Source organism: Naegleria gruberi, assembly GCF_000004985.1.
Source record: "Naegleria gruberi genomic scaffold NAEGRscaffold_54, whole genome shotgun sequence".
Lineage (NCBI taxonomy): Eukaryota > Heterolobosea > Eutetramitea > Acrasida > Naegleriidae > Naegleria > Naegleria gruberi.
This window is the reverse complement of record NW_003163273.1, coordinates 197,409-213,633: the sequence shown is the minus strand read 5'-3', so window position 1 is coordinate 213,633 and position 16,225 is coordinate 197,409. Positions and strand designations below refer to the sequence as shown.

General features: G+C 33.8%; 10 protein-coding genes across 10 annotated transcripts in view; 5 read left to right on the top strand and 5 right to left on the bottom strand.

Moving 5' to 3' along the window:
- NAEGRDRAFT_72615 (uncharacterized protein) overlaps positions 1-1,696 on the top strand; it is a gene marked incomplete at both ends in the record, with an annotated part of 3,267 nt that extends 1,571 nt beyond the window's left edge. The window contains one exon of the mRNA XM_002672366.1: positions 50-1,696. Coding sequence (XP_002672412.1) covers positions 50-1,696 — 1,647 coding nt within the window. The remainder of the gene's footprint in view (positions 1-49) is intronic.
- A 69-nt stretch (positions 1,697-1,765) lies between these two features.
- NAEGRDRAFT_52318 (uncharacterized protein) lies at positions 1,766-3,752 on the bottom strand (the record flags this gene model as incomplete). The annotated part of the gene is made up of 2 exons (XM_002672300.1): positions 1,766-3,222; positions 3,359-3,752. 2 exons carry the CDS (start codon positions 3,750-3,752, stop codon positions 1,766-1,768), a joined length of 1,851 nt encoding a protein of 616 aa, XP_002672346.1.
- A 335-nt stretch (positions 3,753-4,087) lies between these two features.
- NAEGRDRAFT_72613 (uncharacterized protein) lies at positions 4,088-4,570 on the top strand (the record flags this gene model as incomplete). Its single annotated transcript, XM_002672365.1, has 1 exon — positions 4,088-4,570. The coding sequence occupies one exon, from the start codon at positions 4,088-4,090 to the stop codon at positions 4,568-4,570; it is 483 nt and encodes a 160-aa protein (XP_002672411.1).
- Positions 4,571-5,163: 593 nt separating this feature from the next.
- On the bottom strand, positions 5,164-5,760 carry NAEGRDRAFT_81255 (uncharacterized protein; the record flags this gene model as incomplete). The annotated part of the gene is made up of 1 exon (XM_002672299.1): positions 5,164-5,760. The coding sequence occupies one exon, from the start codon at positions 5,758-5,760 to the stop codon at positions 5,164-5,166; it is 597 nt and encodes a 198-aa protein (XP_002672345.1).
- Positions 5,761-6,473: 713 nt separating this feature from the next.
- NAEGRDRAFT_55872 (3-phosphoinositide-dependent protein kinase-1) lies at positions 6,474-8,389 on the top strand (the record flags this gene model as incomplete). Its single annotated transcript, XM_002672364.1, has 5 exons — positions 6,474-6,720; positions 7,093-7,247; positions 7,303-7,822; positions 8,009-8,241; positions 8,348-8,389. The coding sequence occupies 5 exons, from the start codon at positions 6,474-6,476 to the stop codon at positions 8,387-8,389; spliced, it is 1,197 nt and encodes a 398-aa protein (XP_002672410.1).
- A 133-nt stretch (positions 8,390-8,522) lies between these two features.
- On the bottom strand, positions 8,523-9,275 carry NAEGRDRAFT_72610 (uncharacterized protein; the record flags this gene model as incomplete). Its single annotated transcript, XM_002672298.1, has 1 exon — positions 8,523-9,275. The coding sequence occupies one exon, from the start codon at positions 9,273-9,275 to the stop codon at positions 8,523-8,525; it is 753 nt and encodes a 250-aa protein (XP_002672344.1).
- A 245-nt stretch (positions 9,276-9,520) lies between these two features.
- On the bottom strand, positions 9,521-10,989 carry NAEGRDRAFT_81253 (fatty acid desaturase domain protein; the record flags this gene model as incomplete). Its single annotated transcript, XM_002672297.1, has 2 exons — positions 9,521-9,902; positions 9,978-10,989. 2 exons carry the CDS (start codon positions 10,987-10,989, stop codon positions 9,622-9,624), a joined length of 1,293 nt encoding a protein of 430 aa, XP_002672343.1. The 3' UTR covers positions 9,521-9,621.
- Positions 10,990-11,908: 919 nt separating this feature from the next.
- Positions 11,909-13,129, top strand: NAEGRDRAFT_72608 (uncharacterized protein; the record flags this gene model as incomplete). Its single annotated transcript, XM_002672363.1, has 2 exons — positions 11,909-12,473; positions 12,513-13,129. 2 exons carry the CDS (start codon positions 11,909-11,911, stop codon positions 13,127-13,129), a joined length of 1,182 nt encoding a protein of 393 aa, XP_002672409.1.
- Positions 13,130-13,581: 452 nt separating this feature from the next.
- Positions 13,582-15,579, top strand: NAEGRDRAFT_72607 (uncharacterized protein; the record flags this gene model as incomplete). Its single annotated transcript, XM_002672362.1, has 1 exon — positions 13,582-15,579. One exon carries the CDS (start codon positions 13,582-13,584, stop codon positions 15,577-15,579), a length of 1,998 nt encoding a protein of 665 aa, XP_002672408.1.
- A 68-nt stretch (positions 15,580-15,647) lies between these two features.
- NAEGRDRAFT_72606 (uncharacterized protein) lies at positions 15,648-16,040 on the bottom strand (the record flags this gene model as incomplete). The annotated part of the gene is made up of 1 exon (XM_002672296.1): positions 15,648-16,040. The coding sequence occupies one exon, from the start codon at positions 16,038-16,040 to the stop codon at positions 15,648-15,650; it is 393 nt and encodes a 130-aa protein (XP_002672342.1).
- Positions 16,041-16,225: the final 185 nt, after the last annotated feature.

Genomic DNA, 16,225 nt, shown 5'->3' with positions numbered 1-16,225 from the left:
AACAGTAGTCAGCACCCCTGAAATCAATTCTACAACACCTAGTGATAAGAATAAGGAGTCAGCCAAGAAAAAACCAGAGCCACAACCAGTTTCACAAAAATCCAAATCCAAGAAAAAGAATGATAAAGCCAAAGCTGCCCAGGAAGTAAAGCCGCTCGTGGAAACACCAAAACTAGAGAAGGAGGAAAAGAGTGAACAAGAGAAACTTGATGAAGAGTTGGCTAAAAAGCTTCAAAGAGAATTTGAGTTGGAATATTTGAGAAATTTGGACACTTCTTCCAAATCCAAAAATAATTCGTTTACAACCTCATCTTCTGGTAAGAAGAAGAAAGTCCTCGAGGAAATTCCAGACAAGATACCATTAGCATCTTCATCAAACTCTTTCAGTGTGCTTGAGAGTGTTCCTGCAGAAATTCAATCAAGTGAAAAGACTACCAAAAAACAAACCCAAACACAACCAGTTTCTTCCAAAAATTCCAAGAAAAATAAGAACAAGAAGAAGAATGAACCAACACCACAACCTAAAAAGGAAGAGAAGGAAAAACCTGAACCTGAGAAAGTGGAAAAGGTTGAAACCAAAACTAAAACTGAAGCTAAAGAGGAGGGTTATAACAAACCTTGTAGAGATCACTTTAAAGGAAAGTGTAAATTTGGATCTGGAATTTGCCCATACTCACACGACAGATCATTCTATATCAAGTATCAACAGGAACATCCTGACGAATTTCCTCCACTCACCACACCAAAGAGCAAAAAGAAGGAAGTTGTAGAAATTATTCCTGAACCTCAAGCTCCTCAAAAAAAGACCGAGGTTTGCATGAAGCACAGTTCTATTCAATCATGTGGTAATGGAAAGAATTGTAAATTCCTTCACTTGTCGGACATGTCCCTTCATGATCTTTATAGAAAATGCTGTACTGGACATTCTGATAGAATTTGCAAGTGTGCTCCTCAAAATGATCTTCCAATTCTCTACATTGAAGGAGTTACCAAGCTCACAAAGAAGCAAATGCAAGAGGTTAATGAGAAATCTTTTATGAAAGCATTGGGTGTTTTTAAAATGACTGAACAAGCATTGTATCAACATCTCCCTGAGATCAAGTCCATTCCTTCATCTGAAAGAAAACACAAGAGATTCCTCTACATTTTCCATGATACTTGTGTCAAATTGATAATTTCTAAAATTGAAAGATCTGAAGCCAATCGTGTGAAAAAACTCTTTAATGAAACTGAAGAGGAGGATGCAAGAAAGAGACAAGCAGAATTATCTTCTCAAAGATATGACCAAGAAAAAGATGATGAATTACATCCAACATGGCAAATTACTGGTCTTACAAGTCATCAACATTGTATTTTGAGATTTATTGAAAGTGTCTTACCATTATGCTTTGTTGCTCCTGATTGTGACAGTTATGGAGAAGGAGAACCATTCGATGAGGCCATGTACGGTCATTCTGTAGATTCATACGATCTTTTACGTTTGTATCCTTCCATTATGGAAAGAGTATTCGAAATGATTGCTCCAGATGATGAATCTGATGAAGATCTTTCAAAGGAACTTTTAATGATGATGTTGGGAAAGGCCTGTGAAAAGAAAAAGGCCAGTGCAAGTCATGCAAACAATACTCGTGATCCTAATTACCAAAATCTTGTCAATTGTATTGGTCCAATCGTTTTTGATCCAAATCATCATTAGAAGATTAAATTCTGAATTAAAAAAAACCTTTAAGAAATAAATTAAGGGTTTATTTACATTCACTAGTTACTATTTCTTGAAAAATGAAGAAATGCTGGTTTGTTTCTTCTTCTTAGATGGTGTTTCATTGGCAGATTGATTGGCTGATTCTTCACTTGTTCTTTTAGCAACTCTTTTGGACAGTCTAGTTTCCATCTTGACTTGCTTAATTTCATCTTTGACTTTCTCTTTTACTTCCTGTTTACTTATCCTCACAACTTCATCATCCTTCATTACTTCTTCATCAGAACTAGATGATTCTGAATTTTCTTCCTTTGTCTCTGCACTTGTTGATTTGAATGGAGATTTAGTCTTGAATCTGACCTTTGGAGGAGTGATTGGTGAAGCATCTTGATTCTTGAAAGTCTTTTTGAATTGTTTGAAAATCTTTGAGGCAACAGTTGAAATACCTTGGCTCTTTCTTTGTGAGTTTGCAAACCACTTCCATTGATCTTCTTCACTGTTTGAATCTTCCAAATCCTTTATCAGATACTTGTCACTGCAACTGTAAATATGATTTGTCTGATTGATATGAGTAAATACATGATCCACACTGGCATGATATTCGAAAGGTATCGACTTGTCTTGAACAAATCCCTCCTTCACAAGAAATTCTTTCAGTTTGATAAAATGTTCTGATTCAGATGAGGAGGCTGCTGCTTTTGTTGTTGCCTTAGTCTTTTTGGCTTGCTTTTTTGGTTTCTTCTTTTTAGATCCCTCTTCATCCTCACTATCTTCTTCATTTTCTTCTTCCTCTGCTTTGGTATCTTGAATGATAACAAATGGAAAATGCCACGTTCCACCCAATAGAGTCTCCTTTGGTCGTTTTTCAAAGAGGCAACTATCAACATCTCCCTCCTTATAGAAAATGCAACATGAAACAACTTGAGTTCTCTTTTTGGTCTTTTTGTTTTTCACTGGATAAATTTCAACAGTGGCAATTTCCTCCTTTTCCAATGCCTTATTTGCCTCACAAACCTCAGCAAGAGGACATTCTGTACATTTAGGATTTCTTGGAATGCATACTGTTCTTCCCAGCTCCATAACAGCCTGATTAAAATCTCCAGTCACATTGTATCTATGTTTGAGTTCCAAATCTTCCTTCTCCAGCACTGTATCTTCAATATCTCTATAGTGTTGAATTAAATTGTCTGCCATTGGCCAAAATACAGTATTGGCTGTCTTGTTAACTGCAATATCTTCCTCAATCCTCTTTAATCTGGCAAATACACGAAAAACATTACCATCCACCACAGAGGCAGTCCTTGAAAATGCAATGGAAGCGATAGCTCCAGCAGTATACCTTCCAACACCTGGTAATTGCATTAAATCCTTCACATTGTCTGGTAATTTGTAAATGATTCGTTTCTTTTCCTCATCATCATCTTCATCATCGGATATTATTTCCTCGTTTTTAATTGGTTTGTTAATCTTTTCCACTATATACTTTGCAGCATTGTACAAATATCTGGCTCTTCTGTAATATCCTATTATAATATTAATATTAATATAAATTAATTTTCCAAAGAGTTTCAATTTTAATATATTTAATATTATTGGCAATAATTAAATAGTTAAATATATATTCAAATTAATATTGATAAATCATTGAATAAAACTTACCAAGACCACTCCAAATTCCAACAGCATCATCAACAGTAGCATCAGCCAAATCCTTAACTGTCGGAAATCTTTTCATCCACTTGAGAAAGTAAGTCTTGACTGTTTCTACCTGAGTTTGCTGCAACATAATCTCACTCACCAGCACTTCATAGGCTCTCTGATGAAGTTCTTCCGTAGCCTTTACATCATCATCTTCATCATCGGCACTTTTAATTGTTTTTCTCCAAGGTAAATCCTTCTTATTATTATCGTACCAATTGATTAAATTCCTCCAGATGTGTCCTCTCTCATCATGAGAAAAAAGAAAACTCTTTGCACAGGAAACTCTCTTGGTTGGTGATGAAGAATTTTCATTATCAACAACAGCAACAGATTTACTTTTTTTTGGCGGCATTTTTTTTCAAATTTTAAGTTTGAGTAACGGTTAGTTGGGAAGGATTCTTTGATGAAATAATTGAAATCGAGCATTATTCTGGTTATGCTTGAACAATTCATTACATTGAAAAGGTAAGTAGTATTTGCTTATTGTATATATTGTGTTTGATTGTAAAACCATGTGATTTACGTTGCCAAATAAATAATAGAGCTTTAGTTTCCACCAAATAACAGCAATTAATTCAATTCTTAAAGAGATACATGCCGATAAGATGTATTACAGTGTGAAAGAGCTGTTGAAGAATTTTCATATTTAAAAAATATCCTCAATTAACCTTAAAGAAACTCACAAAAATGATCGTTGAAACAAAAGAGCAAGATGAAACTCTAACTAACTGCTGTTTTTCCATTAAGGAAAATTATCCTATGATGGGAATGCAATCATCGGTATCTTCAATTGAATTATTGAATGATTCATTGGCTGATAATTCACTTCTTATCAGTGAATTAAGAAAGCAATTGGAAAATGCTCATCATCAGATTGTGCTACTCCAAAGGGAGTTTGAAATTCATCTTCTCCAAGTGCACCATCAACATGAAATTGAATTACTCAAAAAGGATCACACTATTGAATTGTTACAAAGAGATTTGGAATATCATTCAGGTATTAGAAAGGTTGCTACAACAAGTGAAATTGATCAGATTAAAAATGGTGATTATAGCAAACAATCAGATGATGATAATTCCAGAACCAATGCAAAGGATGGAATTGATGAATTGACTCAGGATATTGTAACCTTACAACAACACATTCATAAACTCTTAAAGAATGAATAAGGACCTATCAATTTGATTCAATTTTCCAACACAGTTTGCTTAATGTGCGCTTCTATTTATGATTCCAAACAGAACACGTGTTTCAGATTGACCTCTATCAAAAATTCACAATCCTATAATTCAATCATTTTCAAAGATTACAGAAAGTATAAATAGTTAATCTGTCAAGTAGCAATGTAATTCACAAAAAAATACCTCCTTAATAAATCAATTGAATAGAATAAAATGTGGTGCTTTCTTGCTGGATTTGCAAGTGGCTTGTACGTATACAAGAATTACGATGTTGAAAGAATCGTCAAGGATTACAAACCAAAGTTTATGAACAATGAAAATGAACAACATTCAGAAGATTGTGGTGTTTGGAAACAATTTAAAAATTTTCAGAAGGAATACAGAAGGCCAAGCAATATTAATACTGAAAAATAATAGTAATTTGAAAAGTGCCCACAATCCTTATAATATCCATAGTGTTAAATTGCAATAGTTTGAAATGAACAATAAATAGAAATAGGTTAATATCTCAATAATACATATTGAGCTCGCATAATTAAAAGCAACAGCAACATAATCTAAACAACAGAAAAATGTAAATTTCAATCACTGACAATTATTACATACTTTGAAAGTATAGTTCCAAAGAATCCTCTTCTTGGTCTATCTTCACTATAATAGAGAGGTTCCCTCATCATGATTGTTGGGTTTTGCTTCTTTTCATTTCGATTCTTTTCAACTGGTGGCAACTCTTCATCCTCATACATGTAAATCAACTTTCTGAAACAAACAGGACATTCATTCGAACGTTGTTTCCACTCCTCACTACATTGAAAATGAAATCCATGAGAGCACTTGCACAATATCTGAGGATTATCCCTCGTATACAACTCCAAACAAATTGGACAAATGTCAGCCTCATCTTCCTCCTCAAAAACCTCCTCAAACAATTTGGGATATTGTATCTTGAGCTTTTCTATTCGCTTTTGCTTTTCTAGAGAAGATGAATCCTTACTCTGATCCACCACCAAATTGACAAATGTTGCTGCTTCCTGTTGATGGTGATGAAAAGAATTAGAATGAAGATCTAATGAAGGTGACGAAGGATTAGAATGAATAACAGTATTACTAGAGGGTGATGATGAATTATCCAGTAAATTGGTTCTACTCTGCTTTTTCATTAACAACTTTCCAATCATTTTCTCAGACGATTAATAAATTAATAATTACTAATATAAAGTTACTACTACAAATATTTGTTGTCGTTGTTTTAATATATTGCTGATGTGTGTTCTATTATTTACAAGAAGAAGATTGAATAAATTCCATGGAGAGAAAAATTGTCAATGAACGTTTAAACTTTTTTTTTCAATTTGCGAGCTAAAAATAGTAAATCAACATCTTTGAGAGATTTATTGGTCTTGCAAGTTTTTGAATTGTAAAGCAAAATCAAAATATGGACTCTGTCAAATGCAATTTTATGGAAGAAACATCAATGGTAATGTTTATACAAAAGAGATTTAAATTTCTTGTTCACTAAGGAGCTCAATAGAGATACGAAACTCTTTTTAAAACAAAAATTGAGGAAAAGAATGAAAGTTTGTTAGGTTTTAAATTGAAAATCCAATTTCTGCAAAGATATAGATGTATCATTTTGCATAAAAACAATAGATCTGTTGATATTTTTAATATTTTCTATAGTTTCGAATAAACTTTTGTGGAAATGCTTTGGAACTACATTCAACCAGATCTATCATTCTCTTCCGAAACACTCCTTTCCTATATTTCCAAGATAAGAAAACATTCTCGTAATTCAACTTGTCAAAAACCCAAAAAGTCCACTCTAGAAAAATTCGTCCACTTTCGTCCAACTTCACAACGGCAACATTTAAGCAATAACACAAAAAAAAAAATGTCCAAATACACACGAGAAGACTTTGACTTTCTCAAACAACTCGGCAAGGGAGCCTACAGCGAAGTTTTCCTAACCAAATACAAGAAATCCGGCACACACTACGCCACAAAAGTCATCAAGAAGGATTTCGTCATTAAGGAGAAGAAAATCAATACGGTCAAGATGGAGAAGGAAGTTCTCAACATGTTGAGTCATCCGAATATAATTTCATTGTTTTGTACCTATCAGGATAAGGATCATTTGTGTAGGTTGTTGTTTTTTTCAAAGGCTTTGTGATATTTATTCATATATTTAATATTTAATATATTATTTAATATATTATTTAATAATTTTAATGATGATGATGGTAATGATGAAACTCTGGCGGATGAATATACATGTTTATAATACCGATCAAAAAACTATTATATATGATTTTTTGTTTTTGCGTGGATGATGGAATAACCAAATATGAATATTTTCATCATCATCATCAACATTATAACAACTTTTTGATTTTTATTACAATATAATACTATATAATACTCTTTAATATTATAATAATTATTACGTTCATCATCATATCATCATATATAAATTAAATATATAACTTAACGTCATACTTTGAAAAAAACAGATTTTGTGTTGGAATTGGCTCCTGGAGGCGAATTAGCAGGAATAATAGAAAAGTATGGACCACTTTCGTTAGATGCTTCACGATTCTATATGGCCGAATTGATAATGGGTCTTGAACATATACACTCGAAGAATATATTGCACAGAGATTTAAAAGTAGGTTTCTTCTAGTTTCGTATATTGATTCTAATATGCAATTGTTGAAAACTAGCCGGAAAATTTAATTTTGAGTGAAGATTTACATTTGAAAATAACAGATTTTGGTACTGCCAAGATTTTAAAGTTGACAAAACCACTAACATCTGATGGCGAAGAATTTGAAGAACCAGTTCTTTATGTGAAAGGTACTTTTGTTGGTACAGCTCACTATGTTTCTCCAGAAATTCTTAAAGATTTGCCACAATCTGAAAGTTCAGATATTTGGGCACTTGGCTGTATTTTATATAATTTTTTGACTGGTAAACAATTATTCGATGGAGAGTCACAATATTTAATTTTCCAAAAGATTACAGCAATAGAAAGAGAAGGATTGATAATTGACGATGAAGAAGATTTGGATCCAGTTGCAGTTGATTTTATAAGACAAGTTTGTGCATTTGAAGCAGAAAATAGATTAGGAAGTAGACAAAGAGGAGGAATGAGCTCTCTCAAACAACATCCATTCTTTGAGGGAATTAATTTTGATGTTCTCCAACAAATGGTTCCACCACTCATTAATGAAAGATATGCAGGTCCTAATCTTTCATTTATCAATGGATCTCATGTCTCAAATGACAGTATTGATACCAATGTAAGAAATTTCCGCTCTTCAGTGAGCACTGCATCTTCATCTTCTCCTTCACCAACTACTTCTGGCATTGTTCTGGATGGAAATTTGAGAAGCACAATATCGGGAGCTTCTAGTAGTGATTTGACAGTCTCTTTAAATGATAGATGGAGTAAATTCTTGATGAAGAATGAAAATGTTGTCTATACTGCATTGGTCATTAAGAGAAGAAGATTCACTGCCAAGAAGAGACAACTCATACTGACGGATAAACCTCGTATCCTCTATATTGACCCAGAAAAGATGATTGTAAAGGGTATCATACCATGGAGTAATGAATTATATGTTGTTAAGAAAAATTCGAGAGAGTTCCACATTCAAACAGTAAGTATATTGTAATAGTTTTATTGGAATATTCACATAATAATAGCCTGGAAGAACATATCAACTCGAAGATTTGAGTAATGGAGTAGATGCTTGGTATGATAAGGTTGAGGAAGTGAAAGAACAACAAAAATCTAAACGAATGTAACCTAATTAAATATAATACTTTAAAATATAATAGTATTTCTAGTAATTTTGGATTTGGAATTGGTGGAACAATTAGTTTGTGGAAATATATATTGAATGAAAAATTGTTGAATATCAAGTTAGGATTTATAATATTAGTGAGAGAGAAATTCAATCCATCTCAATGGATGCACTGAAGGAAAGAGGAGATTATCCACTCGCACACTTTCATACTTTTGTACAAGACGAGAGCATTTCACTGCAAGTCGTTCCTCTCCTGGTCTTCCACTCACATTTTCATATTGAAATCCTCTTCCAAAGAGAGTTGCAATGATATATTCCAATCGAATGAGATCGCCTCTGATGTACAAGTGTTTCTTCTCAGTCGTTGCAATATGATTTTCATTGAGTAGCACCAAACAACATTCAATGTATGAAATCAAATCACCTCTTGAAATGATTGGCAGTCTCATGTCGCCATCTCCATAGTATTTTACAATATGCAAAGTAGTATTTATGTCATTAATGAAGAATGAATCTCTGTCAGTGATCAGATCTTCATAGAAGAATGGAGCATGAATAGTGATCACATCCATCAATCCATTCAATTGACCATTTCTTAGAATTTTCTCCAGTGAATTGGTTGATCTAGTCAGTAACGAATCTTGTAATGACACAATTCTAATGATTGATAAGTGATTCGTGCTCGTGTTGAGAATTAGTTGCAGTACTTGTTCGTGCTGAGTGTTCAATTCAATACTCGTTACAATTATTGTCGTAATAGATTTAACTATTTGTTCATAATCATCAGATTCTCCAGCAACCATTGCAGAGGATCCTAATCTGGCCTGTAAATTGTTTCTAATGGGAGCATTATTGCCCAGTAAGAGTGTTCTTGTGTTTTGCATTTTCTTTATGTTTGAAAATTGCATTCTTGGAACAAATTCTTAAATAATTTTGGCAATGCACAAATTATTGGGTCGAAGGATGGATGCGTTTAATTGAAATTCCAAATGAAATATCATTGTAAATTGAAAGAGCAGAATTTCCTGGTTGTGAACTTAATCCATTCGCAATTTGACCTTCCTTATCATCGGTCCGATTTTGTTATTTTCTCCATTTTTGTTCCATCTTGAAGAAGTATGTTTTAATTAAAGCTTTTTGTTAATGGTTTGAATATTTATTACAAAAACTAATTAACATGAATACAACCATTACAAAAAAAAGAAGTATTACATCATACAAATGATGAAATTAATACTTCAAATTGACCCATTGATCAGCTGGGATCACTTGAGTCTTGTCAGCTTCAAGCAAATGCTTGGATTTGTCATGGAAACGATTGGCACGAGCAACAATTCCCCAATCATTATTTCTGACACCTTGTTTAATCATTTCAGCATTGGCCTTTCTTGAGATTGCCTCACGAATGTAGAATGGTTGATTTGGAACAAAGTGGTGAATAATGTGTGAGGATCCAAAGTTGAAACTGAATAATTGGAATGGAATCATGGACCAGTGATCAATAACTTGTCCTGTTCACAATTAGATTCGAATAAAGTAAATAATGAAAAGTTATTGGAATGTTATGAAAATAAAAGAATACAAACCTTGATAGAAAACATCACCTTCTGGAACATCTCCATAATAGTGACAATAACTGGCCATCAAATTCAAACAAGTTTGTCTAACAAGATTTGGTAAAACAATAATAACACTCAAATCTCTAACTAAAGGCCAGAAAGCAATTGGCAAGTAGGTGGACAAGAAGGTAAAACCACCAAACATGAACAAGTACGCAGTGAATACAAACCAGAGAACAGTGAAACCAATCATGGAAGGTGCATTGGTGAGTAGAGCAAGAAAGACACTGAAATCTTGTGGATTATCCCTCTTGACATCTGTAATTGCTAAAAAGACAGCCCATGGACTGGTAGTGAGCAAGTATCTCAAAAAGCCAGCTTCCAAACCGCCACCAATAGCTCTTTCTTCAAAGTCTCTCTTGGAACCAGAAGTTACGTGATGACGAAGATGGACATACTTTCTGTACCATGGCAAAGCATGACATTTGGCAAGATAAATGAAAAAGTACATAACATGTTGAACCCATTGGTGAGTCTTAAAGTACAAATTGTGAATCAAATCATGCTCCAATTCATGCAAGACAGAAATTGGAAGAGCAAGCAAAGGAACAGCAAGAGCCCAATGAAGATTTCCCTTCAAATACAAGGCAGAAACACCAACAATAGTCAAAAGACTTGTCAAAAAGATGGTCAATCCTAACAAATCTTGATATTGAAGGAAAGAATGTCTCTTTCTCAAACGAGCTTCTTCATTCTTGATGGTATTTCTAATAGACTTGACAGCCAAACGAGTATCCTTCTCAGAAAGGAAGAGTTGATTCTCATCAGCATATTTAACCTTTCTCAAGTACTCCTCTGTTGGTTCATAAGTTGCCTTGATAATAAGTTTGTTACTATTATTGCTAGTAGTAGTAACATTCTTCATAATCAATTCATCATTAACAGCAGGTTGCTTTCTAAGAGCAGCAGCAGCATTGCTACCAGTATTATCATTGGAAATATCTTCCATTAATGTAAGAACAGTGGTGGAAGTAGTCATGATATTTTTTTTTTCTATTGTTGTTGAATATTTCGAAAGGTTTGTGTTGGGTTACATTGATTGGTATGAGCTCATTGTGGTCATGCCTTCGAAGAAAATCCGGCACCGCAGTACTGTGCTAAACTACACAGTAAAACAATACAACTTGCTTATCATGCGAGAGTTAAGATTCAACTTGCCTTTTGGAGTGCAAAAAGAGCGGCAAATTATTTTTTTATGTACGGTGGTTTAAAAAAGCCATAAAATTCCTTCTGGCGAAAAGGAAGCAAGGAAGAAAAAGGAATATTGAATAGAATATTCAATTACAATATTTTATTATTCCTTTGGTGGTGGGTACAACAGTTTAAACGAATTAGCTCAAAATTTGGTTGTTACCATTGTTGCAAAATTGTAAAACGTATTGAAATTGCATATTTTAATGTAATGGATGGCTACGGCCATATCACGATGAATGCACCTCATCCCGTCCGATTTGAGAAGTTAAGCATCGTCGAGCCACATCAGTACTGAGGTTGGAGACAACTTGGGAACCTGTGGTGCTGTAGTCTTTTTGCAGTTTAGTATGAAATGCATTTTCAAAATTTTTTTGAGGTGGACTATTTCAGTAAAAAATGAGGATCAAGCCGAGATTATTTTTTCAATAATTATACTTATTCAATACCTAAAAATTTGCCCATTTACGTAAATACATGCATGAAACTGATTTCTAAAATAGTAAGAGCAGAGTGCATACAGCTATCTAAAAATTTACTTCTGACTGCGTCGACCGCAACGCCGTATTCTACCACTAAACCATCGACGCTTCACATTCATTCTTTACACTCTTCATCGAGAACTAAAGTTATTGAATAGTTGAACTGTTACAAAATCAATTTCAAAATCGACAACAGTCACAAACAAAGTTAAAAAAATCACAACAATGATCACCTCCAACAATTTCTCCACCAAAAAACACTCGAATTGTCCCACCTCTTTCTTTCAAGTTGATGATTTCCACAAGAAACATTCAACTTTTAATACCTATCCCTATGATCCCTCTCAATTCCGAAATCAATATGATGATTGTCTAGAAAAGGCTGATTATAAGAAAATTAAAAGGCTCCGAATACTTGTTCAGAGACAAACGATTGATATTTGTAGGGATCAATACTATTTGTACAATTTTAAAAATCATAGAAATTCTAAAAATCGAATTGATGATGATGAAATTGTAGAAAAGGTTTCATTGAAGGAAGAGTTGATGATTCAGTCGAGTGTTGGAACACTGTTTATTAGAAATGAGGGGCAGGTGATTCCTACATTGAATTCTTCTGATAATAGTATTCAGGAAAAGACTAGAGTTTTGGTAATTAATGGAGATTGTGTGGATGTTGCATTCAAGATCCAGGATGAATTGGTAAAGAGTGGAAAGATGCAAAATGAGAGAGTAGCCATTCTCAATATGGCCAATCCAAATACTCCTGGAGGTGGTTATCAATCAGGTTGTAAGTAGTTTAATAACCAAGTTATTTGAATGAAAATAGGTGGAGCTCAGGAGGAAAATCTATTCAGAAGATCTAACTTGTATCAATGTTTGGATAATAAGGTTGATCAATTGGATAAACATAGAAAGTGGAGCTATCCTATTGGGCATGAGAGTGCATGCTTCTCACCAAATGTATTGTTTTTCAGAGGGTGCGAAGCAAAAGGTTATCCACTCTTGCAAGTTCCAAGATTATTGGATGTCATTACTGCAGCTGCTGTACCAAACAAATCGAAAAATACAGAAAAAATTGATGGACGAAACAATGGAACTATTGAGGCAATATTCAAGGTGGCCATTTTGAATGGTGTTAGAAATTTGGTATTGTCTGCGTTTGGATGTGGGGCCTTTAAGAATAACCCTAATCAGATGGCAAAAGCTTTTAAAACTCAACTGGAAAAGTATGAAGGTTATTTCGATAGAATTTACTTTGCCATTATTGAAGATCACAACTCAAAGAAAGGTCATAATCCAGATGGAAACATTGAGCCATTTCTCAATGTATTTAAAGATTATTTGGATGACAGTCAGAGGGAGGAAGATTTTACCGATTCTCAGTATATCTATAGCTATGAGAATGTTGATGATTATTATGAAAATTACTATAGCAATCTTTAAAAATACACAACCAGCTCTCAATTGCTTTCTTAAACAATTGAGTGGTTAATTATTAGCCAATTTAGGTTGATTACAACTGATAGACATCAAACCAAACACCTCTTCATAATTTTCTACAAAAGCAACCAAACATCAGTAGAAATCACAACAACACATCATAATTTGATAGTTATCGAAAGATATCAAGTACTCTCCATCTTACAACTCGTGATGTGTTGTCAATTACATGTGGATAAATTCACTCAACATACATCATCTTTTTGGTCAGCATGTAGAGAGAACTTAAATATTCTGGGCAAGCTCATTAATTTGGAACAAATGTGATACATTTTTGACCCTTCTGCATTAGAGCATCTATCTCTATCTCAGTTGGTGTGTACTGGCCGTGTTGGGGAAATAGTGGCAGTGCTCTGTGGTGATGTTCAATTTCGAATAACAAAGAAAAAACACCAATGTCCAGCAAACAAAAGCTAGTTCCTATCAAACCAACAACTAATGATAATGATGGAGATGAGGTCGCCAATCAAAACACACACTCCTTGGCAACACTAAACAAACGCAATGTCAGCTCTTCAAAATTCAATTCGAAACCAAACTTACAAGCAAAGCTACAACACAACAATTCCAGAGGTATAAGCTCTCGAATGTTGAGCAAACTAAACAAGACCAACAGTACAATCAGTAATAGTTCCAGTATTGCGTCAACATCCAACTATTCGAGCACTTATAAATCATCCGAATACAGTACTGATAGCACTTCAGAGGCAGAGAGAAATGAAATGGAAGAGGAGGCATTTGTAATTACAACTCTTGAGGAATACTCATTACTGAACGATTTGGTAGAACAGTTTCAGTCGTGTGGTTGTCCAATTATTGTATTCGATAGCAATCTCACTATTGAATATCTTAATAATCAGGCAGAGGAAGTGTTTGGATTTTATTCTCTGGCAGTCATGGGAGAATATTTGAGTGAGTTATTATCTCATGAATCAACCATGGAAATCAAGAGAGCCATTGAAGATTTCATTGGTGATACATCATTGGATTTGAACATGTCAGTGAGCTTGTCAACATCTATGAAAGATTTGAAAATTCCATATGTACTTGTGAGTCAACAAGAAAAGGAACGAAGAAAGAAAGAAGTCATGAAAACACGATTCCTAAATGGAAAAAACACTTTACAAAAGAAAGCATTCCCAATCAAGTTGAAAATGATGGTTTTTAGAAAATTAGAACAACTTCACTTTGCTGCCTACATTAACCAATTAGAACAAAGTGAGGAAGATATCAAGAAATTGGCATCTATTCAATTTGGAGAAGCCATTACAGAGATTTCAGTCATTCCAATTATTTCCATCAATGAACAGGGAACTATTCAAATATTCAATTCGGCATCCACTGCCACATTTCACTATTCTAAAAAGGAAGTCATTGGAAAGAATGTTAAAATGTTGTGCACACCTAAAATTCGAATGAACCATGATGATTTCCTGAAGAGATACTTGACAACCGGAGAGAAACGAGTCGTAGATTGTGTTAGATCTGTGAAAGGTCAAACTAAAGAGGGAAAACCCATTCCAATTGAATTGAGAGTTTCAGAAATTATTGATCCAATCAGTAAGAAATCATCTTTTGTTGCATTTGTGAGAGATACCAAATCAATGGTTACACATGAGGAGCAAATTACTAAAATTACGGAAAAGATCTTTCCAAAGAATATTGTTCATCGGTTGACTGCAGGAGAGAAGGTCATTGATGAGTTACAGAATTGCACAATGATGTATTGTGATATTGTGGGTTTTACAGAGCTTGCCAATGGAAAATCACCTTCAATTGTTGTACATATGTTGCATGATATTTTCTCATGCTTTGATGATATTGTTTATTCGAAACAACATAATTCAACACTGGAAAAGATCAAGACTATTGGTGATTGTTATTTTGTTGCTTCTGGATTGGATAATGATTCATCCACTAATAATAAGAAACAAATTTCCAAGACAAATTCCAATGTAAATAACATGTTAACCTCACCCACAAATGAAATACCAAGTACCAATGGAACAATGTGTTGCGTTCGAGCAGGATTGTCAATGATTCAAGAATTGGAACAATTGGTTTCGAAAAATTCAGATCTGATTGGAGATTCTTCATTACAGGTTAGAATTGGTATTCACACCTCACATAGAGGAGTGACAGCAGCTGTAGTTGGACATATGAAGAGAACATATGACTTGTTTGGAAGTGATGTTTTGGTAACACAATTAATAGAAGCAACAGGTCAACCAGGACAAGTTCATTTGAGTGAAACATCTTTTAATGCCATCAAATCGAATGAAAAACTTTCATTTCTTTTCACACCAAGATATAGAGCCAATCAGGAAATATATTTGGAAAAACAAGGAGTCTGCAAATTGCCCATGAATACCTATGTTTCTGATTTACAATGAAAATTGGAATTTATTAACATCTTGATTTTTTCTTGAAACAAAACAACTCATACAAGGAGACAACAACATTATCTTAACATTCTTAAGAAGGATGAATCAATTATTTTGGTTTTCTTTGTTTTATCCTCACATGACCAACACAATATTTGATTGTAAGATGCACCAATTAGTAGGGAAGATTCTGGACCATATGTTAAATAGGTATTTTTTGGTGTTTTCAAAAAACAAGCTTGATATTTGTTTTTTTGAGATTGGTCAAAACCATCCCACAATTGAATATAAAAACACTCCTTATATGATGTTATAATATCCTTTCCTGACCAAACGAGAGAGGAAATTGCTCTACGTGTGTCAATAGTATGCAAATTTGATGAAAGATTACCTGTTGAAATATCCCAAAATAAAACTCTTCCTTCTCTATTCATTGCAGTTGATAGAATGTTGCTTGTTGTCCAAGCCATGCTTTCAACAACACTAGGATGTTTGTAGATGCTTAATGGCTTGTTATAGGATCTTTCATCCCAAACATTAACACAATTATTTGTTGAACCACTTGCTAACAGGCCATTTGAGGATCGTTCTAAACAAGTTATTTCTCCATTCTGGTGATAACTTGAAATTGGTCTATTCTTTATTCTTTTATCAT